The 24,068-nt window shown below is 49.4% G+C and overlaps 7 protein-coding genes across 7 annotated transcripts; 3 read left to right on the plus strand and 4 right to left on the minus strand.

Annotated features, from left to right (window-relative positions):
* Nucleotides 1-667: 667 nt before the first annotated feature.
* On the minus strand, nucleotides 668-2,381 carry P153DRAFT_400574 (uncharacterized protein; the record flags this gene model as incomplete). Its single annotated transcript, XM_033671838.1, has 3 exons — nucleotides 2,054-2,381; nucleotides 1,763-1,906; nucleotides 668-1,678 (listed from the first exon to the last, which is right to left on the minus strand). The coding sequence occupies exons 1-3, from the start codon at nucleotides 2,306-2,308 to the stop codon at nucleotides 668-670; spliced, it is 1,410 nt and encodes a 469-aa protein (XP_033519473.1). The 5' UTR covers nucleotides 2,309-2,381.
* Nucleotides 2,382-3,457: 1,076 nt separating this feature from the next.
* On the minus strand, nucleotides 3,458-5,046 carry P153DRAFT_379145 (uncharacterized protein; the record flags this gene model as incomplete). Its single annotated transcript, XM_033669849.1, has 3 exons — nucleotides 3,458-4,617; nucleotides 4,671-4,967; nucleotides 5,019-5,046. The coding sequence occupies 3 exons, from the start codon at nucleotides 5,044-5,046 to the stop codon at nucleotides 3,458-3,460; spliced, it is 1,485 nt and encodes a 494-aa protein (XP_033519474.1).
* Nucleotides 5,047-6,032: 986 nt separating this feature from the next.
* On the plus strand, nucleotides 6,033-8,620 carry P153DRAFT_370407 (WD40 repeat-like protein). Its single transcript, XM_033669031.1, has 10 exons — nucleotides 6,033-6,299; nucleotides 6,351-6,381; nucleotides 6,427-6,506; nucleotides 6,554-6,646; nucleotides 6,704-6,823; nucleotides 6,872-6,892; nucleotides 6,942-7,103; nucleotides 7,151-7,210; nucleotides 7,258-7,364; nucleotides 7,418-8,620. The coding sequence occupies exons 1-10, from the start codon at nucleotides 6,249-6,251 to the stop codon at nucleotides 8,148-8,150; spliced, it is 1,458 nt and encodes a 485-aa protein (XP_033519475.1). The 5' UTR covers nucleotides 6,033-6,248; the 3' UTR covers nucleotides 8,151-8,620.
* Nucleotides 8,621-12,123: 3,503 nt separating this feature from the next.
* Nucleotides 12,124-14,415, plus strand: P153DRAFT_325498 (DUF580-domain-containing protein). The gene is made up of 5 exons (XM_033665270.1): nucleotides 12,124-12,557; nucleotides 12,607-13,165; nucleotides 13,214-13,269; nucleotides 13,348-13,654; nucleotides 13,725-14,415. Exons 1-5 carry the CDS (start codon nucleotides 12,257-12,259, stop codon nucleotides 14,077-14,079), a joined length of 1,578 nt encoding a protein of 525 aa, XP_033519476.1. The 5' UTR covers nucleotides 12,124-12,256; the 3' UTR covers nucleotides 14,080-14,415.
* Nucleotides 14,416-14,963: 548 nt separating this feature from the next.
* P153DRAFT_300546 (mannitol-1-phosphate 5-dehydrogenase) lies at nucleotides 14,964-16,142 on the plus strand (the record flags this gene model as incomplete). Its single annotated transcript, XM_033664336.1, has 1 exon — nucleotides 14,964-16,142. One exon carries the CDS (start codon nucleotides 14,964-14,966, stop codon nucleotides 16,140-16,142), a length of 1,179 nt encoding a protein of 392 aa, XP_033519477.1.
* A 3,978-nt stretch (nucleotides 16,143-20,120) lies between these two features.
* P153DRAFT_120294 (uncharacterized protein) lies at nucleotides 20,121-21,231 on the minus strand. Its single transcript, XM_033661972.1, has 2 exons — nucleotides 21,224-21,231; nucleotides 20,121-21,174 (listed from the first exon to the last, which is right to left on the minus strand). The coding sequence occupies exon 2, from the start codon at nucleotides 21,043-21,045 to the stop codon at nucleotides 20,356-20,358; it is 690 nt and encodes a 229-aa protein (XP_033519478.1). The 5' UTR covers nucleotides 21,046-21,174; nucleotides 21,224-21,231; the 3' UTR covers nucleotides 20,121-20,355.
* On the minus strand, nucleotides 21,135-22,037 carry P153DRAFT_120162 (uncharacterized protein). Its single transcript, XM_033661971.1, has 3 exons — nucleotides 21,420-22,037; nucleotides 21,224-21,368; nucleotides 21,135-21,174 (listed from the first exon to the last, which is right to left on the minus strand). Exons 1-2 carry the CDS (start codon nucleotides 21,834-21,836, stop codon nucleotides 21,273-21,275), a joined length of 513 nt encoding a protein of 170 aa, XP_033519479.1. The 5' UTR covers nucleotides 21,837-22,037; the 3' UTR covers nucleotides 21,135-21,174; nucleotides 21,224-21,272.
* Nucleotides 22,038-24,068: the final 2,031 nt, after the last annotated feature.

The following is a 24,068-nucleotide window of genomic DNA, read 5'->3' on the forward strand; positions in this document are numbered from 1 at the left end:
AAATGTATAACATGTAATCGTGCTGGGCGAAATCCCTTCTTTGTTTCCTTTTGCTCACATTTTTTCCCTTTCATTTACGACTCGAAGCGTTCGGTCGTTTTGTTATGAGATGTTCGGTTGGGAGGAACTTTTCCTTTTCTTTCTTCTTCTGTTCTTCCAAAAAAGATATTTTTTGCAAAATGTCGAGTTTTCCTCCTCGTTTGTGTGGGCTTCTTCTTTTTTTGGTGGGTAGGCTGGATGGCAGGCTGGCAGGCGTTTGTGGTTGGGGTTGAGGATGATGTGGATGTGGATGGCATGGTCATGCTACACCAAACGCCTTTTGTTACGGCTCGCCGCGAGGCGTTATACGATAGGATGCGATGGGATGGGATGTGGAATGCAATGGAACGGGTCGGTGGGGAAATACGAGCTGGCAAGCTTCCGAACCGCTGCTGATTGGGAATATTACTGATGATGAGAAACTCCAAAGTAAAAAAAGCTTTTCTACTCCCATGTTGACACTATCAAGTGTACAAGAAGTCAAGTGAAAGTGAATGACAAGTGTGCAACTTTTCCATTATACAATCTAGACACTCGACACCGAAACTCTGGAAAACAGATCAAACAACTCATCCACCCCCATCATCGTCATCACCGTCAACATCAACAAACCCACCCAACCACCCCCTCACCCCCTCCCAAACGAATCCCTCTTCCCCGCCTCCTCGCCCCCCCTCTCCCTCCCCCCCACCGCCCGCCCCTCCCCATCCATCTCCACCGGCTCCTGCGCCAGCGCCGCCGCATGCGCATTCTCCTCGTACGCCGGCGCCGGCACAACGCCCTCGCCGTAATGCACATACGTCGGCGCCGCCGACCACGGGGCACCGCTCTCCAGCGTCGGCGTCCGCGAGTGCGACGCGTTGTGGCTGTGCGTGTCGTGGTACCCCATCATGGGACTTATTTCTAGGCTTTGGTCCCGCGTGTGCGTGGGCGTGTGTTGGAGGTGGTGGGGGGGAGGCGGGATGAAGTGCATGCCTGGTGGGGGGGAGGGTGAGTGTGTATGCATATGTGGGTAAGACGGGTGGGCTAGCGAAGACGGAGGGGGAGGGGGGGTAGGCGTTTGAGCCACGGAAGCGTTTGTGTATTTCTGAGGGGTGTAGTGCTGGTAGACCGTTGAAGACGGGTTCTGCGCATTGAGCGGCGCGCTTTGACTACTCTGCATTTGTTGCTGGTGATGGTGATGGATGGGAAACCCAGCCGTGGGGACGGGACTCATGCGTCGGTGTATAGTGGATTGCGTGCGGTCCACCTCGTCTTTGAGCGCTTTATTGCGGCCCCAGAAGTAGAATAGCAGGGCGCCGAGGAGTAGGAGAGCGACGCTTCCTACGACGATGCCGGCGATGGCGCCGGCTGCTAGGCCGTGCTTTGAGGCTTTTTCGCCTTGGTTGCTGGTGGTGGTGGGCAGGGAGGAGGGTATGGATGGGGGGAGGTTTGACGGTAAGGGGGATTCGGCGGGGAAGGGCTCGCCTGGTTGGAGCATGTAGCTGCTGTCGAGCGCGAGTTGGCGTTGGCGGTCGATGCTGTTGTTGGCTGGGGGGTTGATGACGCCGACCATGCCGTAGGTTATGCAGGAGCCGGGGGCGGAGCAGTAGAAGAATATGGGGAGCGTGTCGTTTATGTCTATGCTGTACATTGGTGGCTGGGATGATGTTAATTGTGAACTGTCAGGTGTAGGATGTATGCATGGAGGACATGGAGATAGCAAAGAGAGGGAGGGGTTTACATTGGGGAGGACTTTGTCTACTGGGAAGAAACCCGAGTGGAAGCCCTTTTTGCTTGACCCCGTCATCTCGTACGGGATGCACGGATATTCAAATTCTGCGCGTACGACGCTGTGGTTTAGAGGGTAGAAACGGAACTCTACGATCTGAGGATATGTCAGCGCGCATGTTTTCCTCCGAGATGGCTCATGACCGTTGCGACTTGAACAAACTCAAGTCATCAACGCCGATTTGGACCATAGAACTTGAACGAACAAGAAGATGATACGACGTGTATGAATTAGAAAACATACATCCCCAACATTCGCGACGGTGACTTCAGGCTTCATCTTGTGGTCTGCCAGTCCGACTTGGATTGTGTGTATCTGGGGCGGTGCTGAACTGGTGGAACTCGGTGTGTTCGCCGAGGTGATGGACGGTGAAGAAGTCACAACTGGTGTGGACGAAGCAGCATCTTGCGCAAAACCGAAGGTGGCGAGCTGCGAGACAGATAGAACAGTGACGATGAGGCCTTGCCAGTACGGCATACTGGATACTGGTCGTACCATGTCGATGTTCACAACTCTCGTAAATTGCACTGAGAGATACGCGCGTGACGTTGCGGAAACCGTCGCTCAAAGGATAGCACGAAGACCAAACCGAACAGAGAGAAGATGAAGAAGGCGAGCATGGGCATGCTCCAGGTAGGAGGTGTCAGCCTTCATTCCACTGGCAATCCGAATCAACACAAAGGGTATGCCAACACGAATGAACCAAGATAGTGGCGTACAAGAATTGCTTCTATTTGCCATCGCAGGGTGATGGTAGTTCCCACCCTGACGAGACGAAGGGGCTGGTCACCTGGGACGTCCGGGAGTGGCTGTGGGAGGAAGGACAAAGGCACAAGCATGTCATAGCTACGAAGGAGCTCGTGTTCGTTCGGTTTTAGATCTTGGCTGTGTTCAGTTCTGGGTCTTGGTCGTGCTCAGTTGTTCAGCCTTGTTGTTCATCCTTGGTGATGTTCAACCTTAGGTGTGGTGGTATAGCCTGTGCGCCAAAGCATAAACACAAATCCCTTGGTAGTTGCTTTGCAAGTCGCTATAAAGTGCAGAGGATTGTAATGTTCGACACGTATCCTGAAGCGCTTCTGGTGAACGTCTAATTTCCAAAATTGTGTGTTACGGTGTGTGTACACAGGTGGGGGTAGCGGAACTCACGACTTCCAAGATATGAACAGCAAGGGATGGTTAGCGAAAGCGTAAGCACTAGCCATCAGAATATCTTAAAGTACTCTCCATATTGATGCAACGCACATGCCAAACGACTTTGCATGTCGAGTGCGATCACCGAGAAATGTAGACAAGACAGTCTACAGGAGATTCAAGCACAGAGTATAAAGAGTATTCGAGTGTTTTTGTTTGCTACATAGAGAGAAGAAACTTAACAAAGGAAAGTGTAATCTTTAAAGTACATTGTCGTCATGATCGTCGATCAGAATCCGTTTGGTATAACACGTCCTTCTGCTTTGCATGAAGACATCGTTCCTTCTCGTCTTGATGCATGATCAACATTGAAATCCTCGGGCATCACCGCCCGCCTACGAGTCCCAGCGTCTGGTTAGGCTGGAAACCCGTCGCGATAGGATATATTATTTCAACACCTGCTTATTGGTATTCTCATGGAAATGCGCCTGTTGTGCAAATTGCGACGACATGTGCTCAACTGAGCCCGGGGTCGCCGAACCCAAATCGATCGTTGCTCGAAGAGCTCATAGATCCAGAAACATATCCAGAAGGCGTAGTGGATTGTTTGCCAAAGGATACTGGATCGGGGAGTGGGTTCCAGATAGGAAAGCCCTCAGGTGGTTGGCTCTCGCCGACTGGATTACCACGAGCATAATCTGCCAAACTGCCGTTGATACCCGTGAGCGCCCAAGCAAAAACAGCGACGTCGCGAATACTCTGCATGAATGCATTTTGAAATTGCAGTGACGGTCCAGCCTGCAACATGGTAGGATGTTGAGCGCCCAGAGGATAGGCAGGCATTTGTGGCGGGGCCGGATGGAAGACAGGCTGCGTTGCCCAGGGCGCTGCATAGATACCATTGTATTGCGCAGGTTGTGTAACTGGCATCATTCCTGGTAGTAGCGGACGGGCACGGCGCAGACAGACAACGAGCCCGTCCGAGGTGCAAGAGATGACAGCTTCGAGTTCAATGGGGTCATCGTGGAACTCTGAACGCGGTGAGTCACCTGGTAGTGAAGACGATGATGATGAGCGGGTCGCGGAATGCTCGCCGAAAATGGTGTGGTGACTGTCTGCCGGGTTCAGGCTTTCACCAGAATCCGTACGCGGGTGAGGTGGCTTGTGGCTGCTCGAGGTATCGTTGGAAGAATGGGATGTGTTTCTTGAGTCTGTGAGATGATGTCCGTCTACAGACGCGTCCTCGGATTCATCATCGGAGCCTGTAACGTCTGTCATGATTTCGTCGTCGCTGTCAGAAGTAGGAGTTTCGGGAGTGTCGTCAAGGCGGGGATCGCGGAAGAAGAAACGCATGTAAGCGATAGAATCATTGCCTTTGGCAGATTCCAGACAACGCACAGCGTCGTCAAGGCAGTTTGACGCAATGCAGTAGTAAAAGCTACGTCCTTTCATGGCTTCTCCAGATATACCAAGTATCTGCTCGATGCCACTCGTGGCGTACATGACAGTCAAGGTTCGTGTGAACCTGTTGAGAAAGAGGGCCGCACGAGGCTCGTGGGTCTGCTCTTGAGGTCCGAGACCAAACTTGCTGGAAAGGTGTGACAACATGTGATAACGCGGATCCTCTGGAGACGAGGCAAACAGCTTGCGTACGATAGGAGCTTCGACCGCTCGTTCTAGGTATGTCAGCCATTGTATTTGCGAGTCGAGATCAATACAGTAATCTTACTCTGACTCTGCATGCCATGTCTATAGATACTAATGCAACAGACCATGACGTCGTAGACAATAGAGAAGCAACACTCGCACCCTACCCAATCGCCCTGTCGATTTTTGAGGCGGCAGTAGGATAAAACAGCTGCTTTGTCGAGTCTCACCCCTCGACCGTGCTTCGCTTTCGCAAGGGGCAGCTCATCGGGGTGAAAGAATTGCCATACTGATCTATTAACAACCTCGTCAGGTGTGTGACCGAGAATGTCAACGATAGAGTCAGAAGAGTAAAGGATGTTGGCGTCGTCGGTGAGGTCTGTCGAGATGGTAAGCCGCTACTCGTATTGGGACGCTAGTTCCAACCTACCATGGATGGTGATGAAGGTAGTGTCCATGTTGGCGGACTACGACGTGGTAAGGGTCCTTCGTCTACTATTGGCGGTCCGGACGATGGCGAGTAGGACAATCCGCCGTGGGAGGCGAAGCCGCAGATGAATGCTTGCTCTTCAGTTAGGAAACAAGAGCAGGTTAAAGTAGACGGTCCCCAGGTTTCGCCAAAGGGACGTGTCAGACGTCTGGATAGGGTTGCGGTAACGCCTGAGGTCGTTGTAGCGACAGGTAGCCGGGGAGGGCCTCTAGAGTACGAGCTAGTCACAAGTGTGATGTAATGGCGACGCAGAGACTATCCCACAGCGGCAACGACGGTGGCGCTGGGCTTTGGGGATGGGGGAGAGGATTATATGAGGCCCGTTGTTCGTGATTCCATGAGACTGGACTGGCTCACAGCAGTTGCGAACATCAGCAGGGAGCAGCGCAGTGAGAGCAACCGAACGCCGTTGAACTAGGCCTCGTGGGTCACGAAGCGCGTCAAGGATCGCACGGGACGAGGGCCGCCACGACGCACACAGACAGGTTCAGACAGGTTCACACATTCAGACCCTTGCGCACGTCGGCGGAAATGGCAATACACAGTGACGCCAAGGAGGTGGATGCGTTGCACTCGCGAAGCAAGCGAGCACTCAATGAAGCAAGGGGTGGGATCGACGCGCAAGCACTGTCTGTTGGCGCGAGCGGCAATTGCGCGAACGAAGATGACAGGTTCAGCACAAGGCCGAGGCAATAACGCAACTGTGTCTGTGGCAGTTCTGAAGCTGATGCTGGCGTACAAGGCCACCACGGTACAGGAGGACTGAATGACGCTGGCCGAGTGATATGCATCTTGGCGGCGTTAACCGACCAGCTAACTTTGGCGCTACTGCACTGGAGAGTGAGAGTGTTTGGTGGCCTGCACTCGAGCATTCGCTAAAGAGTTCCGACCACTCGCGTGTGCGAGCAAGTACGAGCAAGTACGCGCGCGGTGCTCCGGTATTCCCGATCCAAACAACGACGAGTCGGTCCAAGAGCAGCAGCTCGACGAACGATCTGCTATCACCGACTTGTCACACTGGCCTGTCATCGACGATTCGACACGGCGCTAGTACAGCCATTCTCCTGCTCCTTCCTCCACTTTCCGGCCTCACCAGTCGTGCCTCAATTGGACACCGCCTTTCCTAGCTGTATCCTATACCGACAATTCGTGCATAGCCGTTGTGACGCCATGAATGGGAACGGGGAGCTGCCGTCCCTTCGGGGAACCATCCGGCTTGGAGTACGTGCATCAGGGCTTCGTGCAGGCCTTCGTTGCTGACCTGTTTTCCAGGGTCAAAAAAATTCCAGCAAGCTCAATGCAGGCTAGTTTGACCAAGTACTCTGCGTTGCTCTGTTAACAGTCCTAGTCCAAATTTTCGATGTCAAGTTCTACCCGTATGCACCTCCCGGCGTAGACCCCGTATTTGCAATATGCGGAGGCACTCACGCATGTACCACCGAGTGTTTGGTTCACAATATTGCTGACTGAACCAGGTCATCATCTGCCGATGTGTACTGGAAAAGAACCATACAATCGAGATCTTACGGTGGATGGAAGACGAAGACGATAGGACACCAGCCGACAAGGTATGGTCAGTGTACCGTTAGTTGAGCATCAACTGACCTTGTTGGCCTTACTCGCAGCCACTCCTATACAACAGTGTTGCATGGTCGCAAGCTGAAAATGGGAACCCGCTAATTTGCGTGACTGGTAACATGTCTGAGATCAAGGTCCTGAACGTCGAAACAGGCGAGCTTGTGACAGTATGTTTCCAGCTGTCGAACTTGTGTCACTTCAGCTGACATACACAGACACTGGCAGGACATGGGCACGTGAGTAGACCCAAGACTGCATGTTCAAGACGGTCTCTTACAGTTGAAGGATATAAATGACCTTGCGATATCACCAACAGACCCTACCATCTTGGCATCTTGCAGTAGAGATCAAAGCGTTCGGTTATGGAGTCTCGACCCTACTCACAGAGAACAACCGCTTGCAGCAATATGCCATGGACAAGGCCATAGAGAGGAAATCCTTACACTTGTAGGCTGCTTAGAAGCTCGTGAGTAGACAAGGCCTAACTCGCCCAGGCCTATCACCGCAAAGGTCGCTACATCTTGACTGCCAGCATGGACACTAAGATCAACATGGTGAGATGGCATGCACGGTGCGTAGGTTATATGACTGACACGTCCAGTGGACTGTACCCAAAAACATCAAGGACTACATGGGGACAGACAAGCCCGCCATAATCCATTATCCTCACTTTGCCACTACGGAAGTGCACACTGATATGGTAGATTGGTAGTATCACCTTTCAAGAGTTTCTTAATTTCTTGGTGGCTAACCACTTCCAGTCTTCGATGGTCGGGCGACTTGATTTTCAGCAAAGCTGCCCGAGAAGGCAAAATAATTCTCTGGAAGATAGACGGGTTTACATCAGAGACTGACATAGTTCCTCCGGCTCCGATCCCAACATCAAGTGCCGTCAAAAGCAAGACAACAGTCACGATTCCTAAAAACCACACATCGAACACGCGCTCAGCATGGGGAGGACGCTTCCAGAGGCTTCTCCAGTTCGATTTACCAAACACTCCAGAATTCTACATGCGCTTCTCTGTGTTTAGTGGACTAGGTCGCCATCCAGTTCTGGTTGCTGGCGATGCAAAGAGCAAGGTTTCATTTTGGGATCTTCAACGCCTCGAGAAGTCCGACATAGGTGAAGAAATGTTGAAGTTACCCGTTGGCCTGGCACATCACATTCGCGACGAAAGTTCCGCTTCTGATGCTCCATCTGCTGCGAGCGCTGGTTCAGGTGCTTCGAAAACGAAACGGAAGAAGACGACATCACAATATCGCGACAAAGGTATAAGCGATCCTTTCTTTTCGATTAAACCGCACAAGACTGTCGTGGTACCCAAGTACGTAGAATTCTCATTTCGCCAGTTTGCGTGGAGCGACAATGGCGAGTGGTGCGTTGGTGTTGGAGACCATGGTTTGATCAATGTGTTTCATCGATGGCAAAAAGGCGTACCGCCACTAGAAACGGACGCACCCTTGGATATTCCCATACGACCGACAGTCACTTAGCTGCGTCTTCCAATCTAGGAATCCGCGTTCAATACCAAGCTAATGGCCTTATGGCATTCGAACCAAATTACCGTCAATATATGATCAGACAAGCAAAACATCATTCATTACAAGACGGCGTTAGATCATACACACAGCCAAATGAAGCAGGTCGCTTTTCAGTATGGCCAACCTCTTTGTGAAGGTTTTGAGTAGACTCTGGAGGATCATGTACAGAGCCTGCCAGCTCGCGAAATATTCTTTAAGCCATAATCCGAGGAAAAGTAGTACATCTGAGTGATCCTCATCCAACCTTCCCACGCCGACGAATGAGCATTGCACGTAAGTAGAACCGTACAAAAACCATTGGGCGATTGTCTGGTCACCATAAACCGTCAACTCCCTTGGTCACAGCACGACTCGACTTTTGACTGCACTTTGAATCGTCTCGCAAGAGTCCGCCAGAATTCATGTTGGGCAGTGTATCCACGTAGAAAAATACGAGTCAATACACTTTTCAGCTCATTTATATTCTCGTCATCTGAACAGCACAACATAACTTCTTCTACGTTAACAGTATTCTAACCAACTTTTTATCCAAAAGATCGCAACAATGGTCGCAGCAGCAGCCTGATACTTTGCGATAACGCGTCCAGTCACTCCAATGTACTCGCCCTCACAAGTGTAGGAAAACCTTGACTGCGACAGGGCCTGAAGGTCATGATCAGAGACAGCGCGACAACCATAATCAAGAAATGATTATCTTCGCATAGGACTGAACGAATCATAGACTACGCCACAACAAGGTGAGGAATCAAAAAAAGAGTTGCGACACTTGGTCAACAATGGCAGAACGTTTCAAATAGAAAACGTGGAATCTTAAGAAAATAGAGGTACCACAGAGTCAGATTCCAGGTCTCAGATCACGAACCGCGCCGCCACGAACACGTCAACTCGTCTCGACAAATCGAAACCCGAATCCTGGGATCTCAGAAGATGACGTTTCAGTGCAGGAAACGTTTCAAAAAGTCAAAAGCCCTGATGCAAACAGCGACGCCACAAGGGTGCCCTTGGAGTCTGACGCTACACATAAGCTACAAAATCAGACAATCCGGTAGTAAAGGGATATCATCATAAGATGGCCCGAAATATACCCTATAGCCAGGATACTGGAATCCAAAACAGGACGAAAATACTCAATGGCTTTGTTCACAACACGAAAGAAGGCTGGTGTACAGTAAGTGTGACTCAAGACACCAAACGACTGTATCAACACAGGAACTACAGCTCGCAGTCTTTGTCTGGAATGTGAGTGGCTTGTTTCATGGTCTCATACAAACAATCTATATCTCGAGATATTTCAAGTAGCCTGGAAGCCATTATCTCACCCATTGATTTATACCCCTCCTCCCAAATCTCAACAATGCCCTACACAGAATAATCGAAAATGCTCGCCCCCGGTCTAAACATATCCTGCACTTGTCCGCAATGCACGGCCTTCCTCCTCCCCATACCGACACGCAATCCCGCCATGACGCATCAGATCTCCGCCTGGGGCGTGAAGTACCGTACAAACCCGACCTTCAATTCGACAACTTCGAGCGTGAAGTCAATATGGAACGTGCCCCCTCTGCCGCTCACGTCCAAGTCGATATGGAATAAACCCTCCCTCTCCCTCAACCTCTCAACACCTACTATTTCCGTATCGACAGCAGCGCCACATTCGTCCTTTCCCATCACGCCGGGCGTTCAGCACTGCACACATGAATCTTGTAGCGAGCGTGTTCGCTGCTCTGATCGCGGGAGTCGGTTGTGTGGGAGACATGCGGCGGAACTGAGACATAGCGTGAAGAAGATGATGGGTAGCTGGTTCCGGAAGAGCAAGAGAAAGGACGGTGTGGGTATGTGGTCGGAAAGACGGAGCACAAGGGCCAGTGAGGCGTTTTTGAACTGGGAGTTGTGAGATGGAGGGATGGCATTCTGGATTTTCTGGGAGAGTGTGGTCTGGATATGATGACTTGACGAGATTTCCCTTTTCGCACGGGTGTTTTGATAGATGGGTTATTTACTTGTTGTAAGAGTTGTAGTGTGGTTGTACGAATTCTATGTGTGCAGCTAGTGTTCAAGGTGAATGTTGATATAATAGTTTCGACACCTCACATACCTTTTAATACCCGCTCGCTATGCATTCAAGACACTCGTATCAGAATGCCGTCATCCAGATATCGTCTTCACAAGGAAAGACGTAAGTTCCGAGGCGACTACGACGTCGTGCTGATGCAGTGTATGTACTCCAAGCATTATTTCCACAGCTAGGCCCGAGAGCTCTATAACGCTTACGACCGCGTTCCAATGCACTGTACTGACTAGGCAACTCCCCAATGTCTCGCAATAGGTCTGTAAAAGACCCCGTGTATAAGTTAAAGCCCGTGTCCGAGACAAGCATAGGAAGCGGACATATATCGAAGTCCATGGGATTCTCCCAAACATGATCCCATGTGCGCTCAAATTGAAAACGAAGATACCCTGGCGATACCGCAGATACTTCGGGAGGTAAGTCAAACTCATCGTATGCGTATAGTGGGCTATCGCTAAAGTTAACAATTTCTCTTTGAAAAAGCTTTGTCCTGCAGAGTGGGCATGTATTCTTCGTGGAGAGCCACTTCAAGATGCAGTTTGTTCCGAAAACATGGCGACAGGGAAGCTGAACAGGGAGTTCGTGATCGCTAAGGGTCGTAGTAGAGACGTCGTATGTATGGTAGCAGATGTAGCAAAACTGGTTGTGTGGGTCAAGATTCTTCTGACTGACTGGTTTCAAGCCGCCCCTGTATATGAATGAAGCGTGGCAGCTGGATACTTTCATGATGCGAGTGTAAATCCTACGAGTGGAAAATCTATTTCACGATGTTGGCGTAGGTCAATAGACTTAGTGTTTCTCAGTACTCTCCAGACGGCGCATATAAGGTGAAATAGAATATATGACATTGTGTGTGAGGGACACATGTTGACATTGTGGATCAACGTCAAGGTATTCATGGCATTGTGTGTAGTGAAATCACTATTTACATGTCAACCAGCGAGAAAGAGCTTGGGAGGGGCGTATACATTGACCGAATCCAAAGAAGGCCTTCCGATACTTCGTTCTCCTGTCCTGGACTTGTGCAGAGTGCTCTTAGCAAACCCAGTTCCCAATCGTGTTGGCTCAAATCAGATCATAGGCTCATATTAGACACATGAAGAAGAAGACGACACCGTACATAGCCACGTCGGAACAGTTTCAATCTCTCGTGTCACGAGGCAGGACTTATACTGCCAAACTGTTGTTTCACTACTTAACATCGCGCCGTCACTAAATGTTCTTTTGTCGAATTTTGGCTTGTTCGAGTTGAGCATCCAAAGCGCAGGTTCTCCGCGGATTACCGGCTATCGTACTAGACGGCGTTGTGGAACTTTAATCTCTTGCTCGACAGACAACATTGTGGTGTATAGTAAACTTTCAAGGTTACCAGACAACATAGAGATCCCATCATGTTGTAGCTTGCTAAGTGCAGGCAGGAGTGCAAACAAATTCGTCGATTTTTGCATCTCCGTTGACGCCATCGATAATCACATGTCTATCATCGCCAACTACTCGTAACGAATATCAGTTCCTGGCTGGTCTGTTGGCGCCATCAAGAAGCCGCTGTCCAAGTCGGGAAAGCGGAATACCAGATCTCTGGGAAATGACAAGCGTAGACGTTGAGCTGCTCTGCAATTCGAATAGTTCGAGGTATGAAGGTATGGAGTCCAGTCAAAGTCGAACCGCGGGGTGTAAATCTTTCGTAAGCTCTGCAATCGTAAACACGACCGAGGTTGTAACGCGATGAACGTTGATAAGCTCCTGGCGCAAATAAGCATTGTCTAGTGAGATTATCATACCCTTTCGGGAAAGATCTGGCCAGCTTTAATGACGGTCGATGCGCCGGCGCTCGCTACTATCGAATCGCAGGTTTTTGTCACAGCTCAAATGGCTCTAGTAGCACTTAGGTGATATCATTGTGCCTAGAGTTTTATTGATACGAAACCCCTTCCTTTCGCTCCCAACTCAATTGTTGTCATCGTCTCTTTGGTAGAAAACCTGCCGCAAAATGGCGCACCAGGGAGAGGCAGCGAATTACTACGCCAACGACACGCGACAGCAAGATGTGCCTCTAACGTACCAGCAAGATCCGGCGCAAGCGCAATACGGACAGAATTACGCGCCTCCACAAGGACCTCCACCACAGCAGCAGAATGGTTACGCGCAACAGAACTATGGCGATAAACCGAGTTTCGACCAGACCTTCAAGATCGAAAAGCCAAAGTTCAACGATCTGTGGGCGGGCTTGTTGTTCATCGCCGTCTTCTTGGGCTATATCGTGGTTTCTGGGATCTCGATTCATGGATACTGTAAGCGCGTGTACGCAATCACGGAATAGTATTCACTGACCCTCTGCAGCTAAAAATATCAGCTTCAATGGCGGTATCTACGGTTCCCAGAACGACTTCGGTCTCGACTCGAACACCATCATCCTCTTCGCATTCGTCCTAGGCATGGCCACAATCTTCAGCTTCGCGTACATGTGGGCGGCGCGCACCTTCACGAAGCAGTTCATCTGGATCACAGGCATCCTGAACATAGTTTTCGGCTTTGCGACAGCCATCTACATGCTCTCGCGCAAATACTGGTCCGGTGGCATCGTTTTCCTGATCTTCAACATCTTCTTCGTGATCTGCTTCATATCTTGGATCCCTCGCATTCCCTTCAGCGTGCTCATGCTGCAGACTGCGATTGATGTCTCAAAGACCTACGGGCACACTTACGTGGTATCGCTTATTGGCGGATTGCTGGCAGCAGTGCTCGGCGCGTGGTACTCGGTCACACTTGTATCGATCTACGTTCAGTTTACCCCGAGTACTAACAATCCAGCATGTAGCAATGGGACAGGAGGCTGCAGTAATGCCAAGGTCATTGGTCTGCTTGTCTTTGTGACATTTGCAATGTATTGGATCTCCGAGTACGTTATCAAGCTCTACTTTTGCGATATCAGCTAACCAGTGCTCAGGTGGCTCAAGAACACAATCCACACAACCATCTCTGGCGTATATGGCTCTTGGTACTGTAAGTAAAATCGCTCTGCGATGGTTAGAGCCGCGTTGGAGACTCTTGATACTATGCTGACTGTACCGTTTTCTTCAGTTTCCCCCAACCATATGCCCAAGGGTGCCACCCGAGGCGCATTCAAACGAGCTATCACGTACAGTTTCGGAAGCATCAGTCTTGGGAGCTTGCTCGTAGCCATCATCCAGTTTCTGCGACAAATCTGCTCGGCTGCTCAGCGCAGCGCTTCTAGCGACGGTAACATTGTCGGCTCCATACTGTTCTGTGTCCTCGGATGTCTCATCGGACTGCTGAACTGGGCGGTGGAGTTTTTGAATCGTTACGCGTTCAGCTATATTGCTTTGTACGGCAAGTCGTATATTGCGGCTGCCAAGGATACGTGGAAGTGAGTTTCCCCTTCGAAAACTTCATCAACACTGCTCTCGTCTCTTGAATTGAGCGCTAATATTGCGCAGAATGATCAAGGATCGCGGCATCGATGCTCTCGTAAACGAGTGTCTCATAGGTCCAGTGCTTTCGATGGGCGCAACCTTCATCGCCTACGCATGCGCGCTGCTTGCATACCTCTACCTCGTCTTCACGTCGCCAGCTTACAATTCAGATGGATCATACACACCTGTAGTGGTTGCTTTCGCCTTCCTTATCGGTCTGCAGATCTGTAATATCTTCACCACACCCTTGAGCAGCGGTATCGACACACTCTTCGTTGCAATGGCTTGGGACCCTGAGGTCTTGATGCGCGAACATCCCGATCTGTATCACCGAATGATCGCGGTGTATCCTCACGTTCAGACAGCGATTCATGCCTGAGTTGGTACCTGTGTCGGGAGTGGTTTTCACAGTAAAGCTTCGATTTTGAGACCGATGACGAACACTCTGGCAGAAATCGATCGCATATGTGGGGTGCGAGGGTGTCCTTGCTGAAAAATCTGCCCTGCCGGCTTGGCACGTGCTCATGGCGGGAACGGGAGACAACCTATAGTTCGCTGCTCCATGACGTAGCCAAACCCATTAGTAATTTGTTTTGATGGAAAAGAGCATCTAAAGTTAATCGTGTCGTTGAGACACAGCAAGTACATTCGTGCTGTCCACGAGCGTGGGCAGTGTTGGGCATCATGAGTGCAGCATTAGTAATATATACCTTGCAAATTCTCGGCTAGAGAGTCGGAAACTTTACATCTGATCTGGATCAAATCTGTCAGATCCCCCGCGTCTCCCAGACTATTGCTTCTCGCACGCCCTGAGAAAGTGGACCCCTCGTTCCTCCCTCCCACCTTTAGTCGCGCCGCGTCCAATCGGGTGCTCCACTAAAATCGTCACCGCTTATTTAGAGGAGTTCGTTGCGCCAGCTCACAGCTCGATATCGTGCCCGCAACATAAACCTTCACTTGCCGTCGCGTTTGAACTGACTTATCTACTGTTCGTGCACACCGCTGCATTCAAAGAAGCTTCTGGCCAGGTAAGTCCATGCACAACACGGTGTCACTCTGAGTTCTGTCCTCTGTTTGTCCTAGCTCTTGCCTCTCTCAATAAATACCCCACCACACTCTTTCCTTCTTTATTAAAGACAACAAGCACTCTTCTCCCCTCCAACTCATCCAACTCTCCTTCTCCACACACTCGAACACCGCTCAACTTCTGACTTTCCTTACTCAGATCTCACCCAAGCTACTTCAAGCCTACCCCACATCACCATGTCTTACGAGAAGAAGGCAGTCCACTTCGGTGGTGGCAACATCGGCCGTGGCTTCGTCGCCGAGTTCCTTCACAACTCTGGCTACGAGGTCGTGTTCGTCGATGTCATGGACTCGATCATCGAGCAGCTCCAAAAGACACCTTCGTACACTGTCACCGAGATTGGTGAGGATGGCGAGCGTACCTTCACCATTGACCACTACCGTGCCATCAACTCCAAGCACGAGATGGACAAGGTCGTCAAGGAGATTGCCTCCGCTGACGTTGTTACCTGCGCTGTCGGGCCCAACATCCTCAAGTTCGTCGCTGAGCCTGTCGCCAAGGCCATTGAGGCCCGTACCCTCGACTACCCCATTGCTGTCATTGCTTGCGAGAACGCCATCAACGCCACAACCACATGGAGGGGTTTCATCGAGGGCAAGCTGAGCGAGGACACCAAGAGCAGCATCGACAAGAAGGCCCGTTTCGCTAACTCGGCCATTGACCGAATTGTGCCACAACAGGAGGCCAACGCTGGTCTGAACGTCAAGATCGAGAAGTTCTTCGAGTGGTGCGTTGAGCAGAAGCCCTTTGACAACGGCGGCAAGAAGCCCGCGATTGAGGGTGTCCACTACGTCGATGACCTTGAGCCTTACATCGAGCGCAAGCTCTTCACCGTCAACACTTCGCATGCCACTGCTGCCTACTACGGGCACCAGAAGAAGATCCCATACATCCACGAGGTGCTCCAAAACAAGGAGCTTCACGACATCGTCCGTGACGCCGTCAAGGAGACTGCTCACTTGATCGTCAACAAGCACGGCATCTCCGCCAAGGAGCAGGATGACTACGTCGACTCCATCGTTGCACGTATCTCCAACCCCGAGCTCAAGGACAACGTCGAGCGTGTCGGCCGTGCCCCTCTCCGCAAGCTCTCCCGCAAGGAGCGTTTCGTCGGCCCCGCTGCTCAGCTCGCTGAGCGCGGCGAGAAGTTCGACGCACTTCTTGGCTCCATTGAAATGGCTTACCGCTTCCAGAACGTCGAGGGTGACGACGAGTCCTTTGAGCTTGCCAAGATCCTCAAGGAGAACTCTGCCGAGGAGGTCGTCACCAAGGTCAACGGCCTTGAGAAGGACCACCCGCTCTTCAAGAGCATCGTCCCGATCGTCCAGAAGGTTCAGACCAGCGCTTCTTTGTAAGAGCTTCTGGGTGTCATGGCCAGTGGAGAACAGTATATGAAATTACGTGACGGAAACGTCGGCAGTAGAAAAGTGGTTTTAGTAATAGCTACATCTGGGAGGTTATCATGATTTGTGACACTGGCGGGTATGTGTCTGTATAACGAAATGAGACACGATTGATGAACATTATGCTGTCCTCTCTTGATAATTGTGCATTGCTTTGATCACTGATATCGCCTGTTCCTCTTTAACCTTGCTATTTTTGCTGTCAGTTATGTCTGGATCGCATCGCACCTGCGTCATACCACTTTTCTTGTGTCAAAGCCACTATCAGTGATGCAAGCTAACCATAATTCAGAGAAACGTACTCGACTGCAATTACTTGGAAGCTTCCGTAAGATCCCTGCTGATTGCTATTGATCTGTTACGCTGCTTCGACCAAGCAGCATGTACAACGCAAACGATCTACACCGCCATTCACAATGCTGATGCTGACAAAGGGATGGATAGAATCAGACATCTTGTGTTACAGTCTTACATGCACCAATGTTCTTTTTGCAAAGACATCGAGGACAACTCTATGAGTGGAGCTGTGGAGTCGCTGAACGAAAAGGACTTCATACAGGGTTGATGCGTGAGGGTGGGATACAAACAATCAAAAGAAATGTGATATGTGATGGTGTAGTCAAAAACAATGGGTAGACGAGATCATGGAGGGAGTCTGGCATAAAGCCGGAATGGCGCACGAGGGTGCTCGTGGAGATCCGAGAGAGGACAATACTTGAGAGCATACATGGAGATTGCATGATCAGCAACATAAGACGTATGAAATTGGATAGAAAAAGAGGGACATGGTGTATGATGCTAAGCAGCAACGAAAAGTACTCAGAAGACGACCAATGGTCGTACACTGAGATTGTGAGCTGTGTATACGAACAAAGGCAAAGGAAAATCTACATGTAGTCAAAATACGAAAGCAATGTGACGATGTCTTCCGGGGAGCAAAATGAAATGAAGAAGGCATAATGTTATTAAATCCAACCTCATTTCTAGTTTCTTGCTCTTCTCCGCTTTCGCCTTCATTTCTAACCACTACTGGTATCTGAACTTGAACCTCCGATTTTCTTATCCTCAAAATAATCTTTGCGGTACTAAAACTTGGATGAGAATTTTCGATGTTGCAGCCTTCTTCTAAACCAAAAGATCTGGAGATTTCAAGACTGGGTGTGGACCGCACAGAATGTCTGCTGAGCTATTCACGTCTGTCGTTTTTATCAGGTTTTGTTGCAATAGCGATTTAGACATGAAAAGTTCGAAAGTCGTTCGTCCGATCGTTTCATGTCCTGTTAGGACCTGACTGTTCTCGAACTTGGAAAGAAAAGCACCAGACCGCGAACATTCGGTGTCTCGCGTCGGCGAAAAGCCCTATAACTTGCTTCATGAGGCCTTTTACCTGCTTCCACTTTTACAAAAACTTGAGAAGACACTATGGCATGAGGAGCTCGTACAGCAATCGAAAACTTCATTGGAGCTCTAGTGAAGTGGAGAATACCCAAGAGCATTCAAAAAGACACATAGCTGCTCTATGTCTGTTTGCTGTGTATATTTTGTTTACACAGCGACTTGCAGTGATGCTTGTAGTAGTGTCCTCGGCTTTTTTCTTCTCTGTCGCCTTGCTACTCAATTTTCACTTACTTCGGAACATCTAGATTGTAAATACAGTTCTTATAAGTATAATCGTTGTCTTCTAGAATTCAAGAAGCAAAGCCATACATAACTATGAGGTTTCTTGGTCTGTTTCTATCTAAACTCTTCTCTCAGGACTCTTTACTCGTCCGTCAAATCTTTTTTTTTGGCATTCTTCTCTGCAAAGAAGACTGTCTCTACAAAATAGAACAACATGTCGGCCCATGTCCTGCGCTTTGGAGAGTGACTTGTCACTTGAAACCGTATAGCCTACCCGCACAACATACACTTTTACCATTCCGAAGATGTTATTCCAATTCGCTCGGGGAGTTGCACACTTGAGGTATATCAACATGCGCTGTATGCTGATATGTTTTGGCTGGATCCAAGAATATCATCAACAACCGTACGTTACCAACGATTCTTTGAAGATTTCGGGTTGGGCTTTTTCGCCCAGAATCTCGATAATACTGTCATTGAGATGGCGAAACTCCTAAAACAATAACATCCATAGACCAATCATAGCGACATCTATTTGAAAGACCATAAAGTCTGTTATGGCGTTACGATTCTCTGCACTTTCTCTGTCTCCAACATAAGACTATCCGAAAGTCTCGTCTGCCAGAGTGATGTTGGATTTTAAAACTGTCCAGAAAACATCGCCTGGAACCCCGATGAGAGTATTTTGTCGCAATTCTAAAGATTTTAGCTTCATGTTAAAATCTGAGCAACAAGAAATCAGGTAATGAACGAATTATGTGGTTGACCTGTTGGTCGGCGAGTACTCTATAGTAACCCCTACTGAGAGTTCGCAATTCTAAGATTTTCAAAATATCCATGACACTCATACCGAGAATTAAAAGGAACTTTGATCATTACCTTAACCTAGAGCCATGTGTAGTGGACATAATGTCTAATCAACTGTGTGTATATATGTAGTCAGTTTCCTAGAAAGTTTTTGTACCGAGACATTATGTTGCTGTGCTCTTCTGGCAAGCCCCAACTCCTGGTTCTCTGTCCAACAATCAATGACTGACCATAATCTCTCATTTTGAATTGTTGCCCTTTGTAATGAAAAAGCGCCCATCAATTTCCGTGCATATACAAATGAGCCACAGTCACCATCCAGTGAAACTTCTCTGCACAAACTCTCTGAATAGTTGGTTCTTTGTTCCAGTATTCAGGTACCAAACGCATACTAATACCCAGCTCCTGCTTTGAGATCTGTTCCAGCAAACACAAGAGCAACACTGTTTCTTGGGACAGTTTCTCTTGTGCTCAACCGGGCGCTCTCTACAAATATTGGTCTAAGGTGGGGATACGATCCGTTCGTGAAAGTGACTTCAAACAACGCTCCAAATTCTTTATCTGGTAAATACTCTAAGAGTCCCATTCAGCCTAATGATGGAATCTTATCCTTCTCACTCATCTGTACCTGTTTGTTCTTCCGATCAACATATGCGGTATTCTTACATTGTGTTGCCGTATGTGTTGGACGCAGTAGAGCATTGGTTCAGCAAGAAGTAAAAGAATCATACAACCAGGACATGTTCTTCTATTCGTAAACCTTGCTCTTAGAGATACTCTTTAACGCTATTCTGCTTTGTATTGTTGGATCTATGGTATGATTGCATAGTTTGAGAGAAGTGGAGGAGAGCAGCATCATCAGCTGCTCAACGATAAAACATCCATGCAAGTTGGCGATTCTAAGCTTCTTGGCCGATCCAGTCATGTTAGTGCCTGTGCCCGAAGATTATGGTCACTGCCTACTGCCCCAAAAGGCTGCACGCCACGTCATACGACATCTGATACTAATCCACTGCGTTAAAAGCACACGTAAGAACATTGAAACCATTAACACTCGACGTGCATCCCAACAAACCCATTCATGCCACACGCTCGACGCCCCAGACGCCCCCGGACCACAATCCCTCAGCCAATATCATACAACATCAAGTAAACGTAATACAAAAATCCAACGCCCTGTTTCCCACCATTCCGGTCGTAATGAAGCCACCAACGCCATTCACAACGTATATCCTAACGCCGATAAAGCAGACCCACAAAAGAAATAACAAAACGAAAGGAGTGGAAGGTAACACACGAATCTAAGCCCAATTGCATGCGTTACGCCTGCGTGTTCCGCGCTTATTGGACTTTGTTGTATGCACAGCATAACGCCAATCTGGGAGGGCAACGTCGAATCGAAAGGACAAGATGCCCGGAACCAAAGAGATGGAGATCTTTGAGCGTGAGGGAAGGATGGTGCCGGTCGAGTCCACAGGGCATTGGTGTGTCCATCGGTCAGCACGTTTTCGTCAGACTGCACGCAGAGCATGGCGGATGCAGGTTGAAGCGAATATCGTACAGACCGAGTTCCACAGTAATTGAGGTGCCCGCGATGTGATATCGCAGAACCCGACTGCCGTTGTATTCACTGGAAGCGGGAAGGCGGAAGTACTGTGCCGAAGAGTTGAAAAGATGCCGCCCGATGAAGCCAGTAGCAAAAGCTCATTGTGTTTTTTATGCTGTTTTTGCGTTTTTGTTAGTAGAAAATCCGGACAGATCCATCCGCAACACCAATCTCGTTGTCCTTTGTTAGTGTCCATAATTCGTCCACTTTCTCCGTAGTCCCAGTCGTAGAGAAGACATCTTCGCCAAATCTCATCACACAGCTGAACACAACACTCCACCCGTTGACTCCAGCTGCGTAGAAAGCTTCCGCAACGGCAGCTTCACGGCTACCACACTTGACGAGCTTGTAGATTTGCCTGCCGTTGAAGTGGGCACCGTGGACGTATGGGTCGCTAGCCTGGCAGGTAGAAAGTACTAGGCAATACACAAGTGACGTGTTGTCCAATGCTTCAGCCCTGTCATTCACGCACTGTTGGCATGACTCAGAGATTCTAGCATCAGCTGCATGTCCAGCTGTGCAAGTCTCCACGTCATCATCAGTTGGGGTCGTAAGTGCAGCGGATGCCCACACCCGTGGTGTCTCAAGGCCAATCGGTCGAGCGTTGAATAGCGGGAGTAGGTCTTGAGTCTCGCAACCAGACGCTTCCAGCGAATGGAAGTGCTTCAAAAGAGCACGAGTTGGCTTCTCGTACCAGAACTCCGTGCTGCCGTACTGGATCAGCCATCTGAACCCTCTAAGGTCTGTGGCTTTGGCACGGTGAAGAGTCATGAAGACATTACGTCTAGATGTTGTAATGCGAATCACACGGCTGATATCCATGACGCGATCATTGGAGTAGTGCACGGGGATGAACGCATCGGGCGTGGATACTTCGTCGTCGGGGTTTATCGGAATGTTGGTTGCTCCAGGAGGAAAAGGAGGAAAGGAGGGGGGCGGGGGAGGAGGAGGCTTTCAGTCATGTCAGAAATGATGGATTACACAACACAAGGTATCATACCGGCGGCGGAGGAGGGGGCGCTCCCTGAAATTTCGGTAAACGAGGTAGGCTATATGGTGCCGGTGGAGGTGGTGGTGGTGGAGGGGGCTGGGATGATAAGCTTCGAATTCAACAGTTCTCGGAGACTTACAGGTGGCGGAGGGGGCTATTCAAACGTAAGTGATCTGTTGAGTAGCCAGAAGTTATCGTGACTTACAGGAGGTGGTGGCGGTGGCGGGGCAGCACACATCTGGGTTTGGGGATTATGGTAGCCTCGAATCGTCCGGTCTTGCAACTGTAGCAGCTTCCACTCGTGTCCATACTGTTCGTTTCGCTTCGGTTTCGATTGGGAGTAATGGTCAAGAAACAAGTGTTCATTTGAATCCTTTCGAGGGCGTTGAAAACCGCAAGTGGAAGGACCACTGAATCCTAGTTCCGCATGTTGGTCTTCATAGTCTCCACAGCGGTGCGAGCAACGGTGCACTGGGGTTATCGGAGTACTGGGAGTTATAGCTTCCATGGGGTCGTCCTTCGTAGGTGTTCCCCCCTGGCGTTCTCGACAAGGCGGCAAATCTTCTTCTCCGGATGATACGTCGCTCATAGAAGGACCACTGTCTATAAAGACAAAATCCATTTGAGCGGGTGATGTTGGAATGCTAACAACTAGAAACAAATGAGGTATCTTGGATGAATTTAGATGTGCAGTGATCTTGATGGTGGGAGTTGATGACTTGATTAGGGAGGTAATAACATCCCTGGCGAGCCTGTAGTATGAATTAACCGTATGAGGCTTTGTGTCACGACGCGTCTTTCAAGCTATAAAAGCAGTGCGATCAATCAGATCGTGTTATCAATGATGAAGCAAACCCTTGAACACAAGCGATATACTGTGTATGCACCATTGGACGAGCTATGATCTGCAAGTTTTGCCTCTGGAAATGCCGCTCAGCTCCGTCTTTGACGGATAACGTTTTCATCTACGCCTCCCCGCGTTGTAGAACTACGATTGGAGTCAACGTCAGCATTTTTGCTGTATATGATTCATCCCACCTTACGTGGAGGACGATCGAGGCTACACATAAAATACCCTAGACACCTACACCTAGACACGTCAACGGGGCCCTTGGGGCTACTGTTCGTATTGGAAGAAGCGGAAAGTGGTCCGTTGAGCTGTATGCAACCTGCCACTGTCATACCTTTGACAAAGGTTATCAGCAGGCTTCCTTAGTTCCAAGTGCGGAAGGCTGGCGACGTACAGCGTCACACATCCTGGAGAGACACGTCTACTCGCGAGGCGCCCAGACTTGAGACGTGTACAAGCGTCATGGCTGAGATCACCGGAATGCCAGAAATCTATCAGTATGAACAGTGAGGCGTACGATTGTTATTGGGTCGAACGATTACAGCTCATAGCTAGGAAGCTGTTTTGTGTAGATGGTATTGGGAGACAGAAGTCGCATCATGCTCCATCTGCCGACAGACCTTGAAGTTGTTTGCGTCGTTGCTCGTCAAACCTTAGCTAGATTTAAGTTTAACCGGGTTATGCGTCGTCTGAGCTTGGGACTTGTGCACTGCAGGTATCTGAACCCTAGCATAAGCAAAAGACCTGCAGATGGAACGCCCGGCGGTATTGGATCGGTCAACTTGCATTTCCCATACGTGTTACGGGAAGGACCTGAAACTATGTCGAAATCAGGCATGTGATGCATTGTTCCGCATGCATGGTCTACTGTTGCCGAAGAGCGGTGTGCTAACCAACGCCATCTCCAGGCAATTGAGAGCATTCCAGCGTTGAGCCTTGAGAAGAAGCAATGAAGGGGTCTTCCGGTTTCCTTTCCTTTGCTTGAGACTCAGTTTTATAGATCCCGCGAGATAAACGAGATGGAGCGTGGATATGTCTAGTCATACTAGGGCGGTGAAATGCAGCCACAGATTTGTGAATCTCTGCAGTAGTTACATGCAAGGATCGACCCAGATTAAGGTTCAAACTTCCTCAGATGTTGTTCTGTTGACAGTCAGTCAGCAGGAATCAAAACTACTTTGAAGTCGGGAGCAATAATCTGGGACAAAGCCTGTACCTGCATGCCAAGCGAGAGTGGCTGATATGAAGGGTCACGTGAGTGTATGCTGACCGGAAATTGTCTCCTGAGATCTCTTCGCCGCACCGTAAACAGACACCGTGGAAAAGTGTTCGTCCAAGACAGCGACATAGATAACCGGCAGATAAGTGGTAGGGCTTCGCGCTCGCCCCAGATCCTGGAAGTAATGAAGATCTCTTGAATCCAGGGCGGCCAACGAGCTCTAGGTACCTATAGTTCCAGCTCTTGGGTACTTCATACCATGCGAGATGTCGAGTTCGTAATTGGATATGTCGAAGAGAGGTCGAGCAACGAGTATGTACATTCAAGTCAAGATGTCAAAGGGAAAGCTTATGAAAGAGGAGTATAGGAAGGGATCTGGGATTTAATATTGAAAAGCGGGGGGCCACCGATGGGATGCCTTATCATAAACCTCGGGCAAGGCATTCAGCGTTGGACGTCTCATGATAGATATGAAGTAGAGTGAGGCGATATATGATTGCCTGCACCCAAGGAGAAGAAGATCTACGAGGCTCAAGATAGAAGCAACAGGCGAGATCCGAGAAAATAGAGTTTAGGTATTGGTATTCAGATTGAGACATAATATCTCTATCAATCTGTCCGATTTTATGGTGATGAACCGAATGCGGGAGAAGTCAAGAAGACCAGTGATAGTGCACGGGCCATAAGATTAGTTGGTTAGCGCGACCATCCGTGCCAAGCTCGCGAGGCGTCATTGTCGCGAACCTCCAGGAAGAGCTCACGTCTGCACGTTGCACGCATCGTCG

Source organism: Dothidotthia symphoricarpi (assembly GCF_010015815.1).
Source record: "Dothidotthia symphoricarpi CBS 119687 unplaced genomic scaffold P153scaffold_21, whole genome shotgun sequence".
NCBI classification, from domain to species: domain Eukaryota; kingdom Fungi; phylum Ascomycota; class Dothideomycetes; order Pleosporales; family Dothidotthiaceae; genus Dothidotthia; species Dothidotthia symphoricarpi.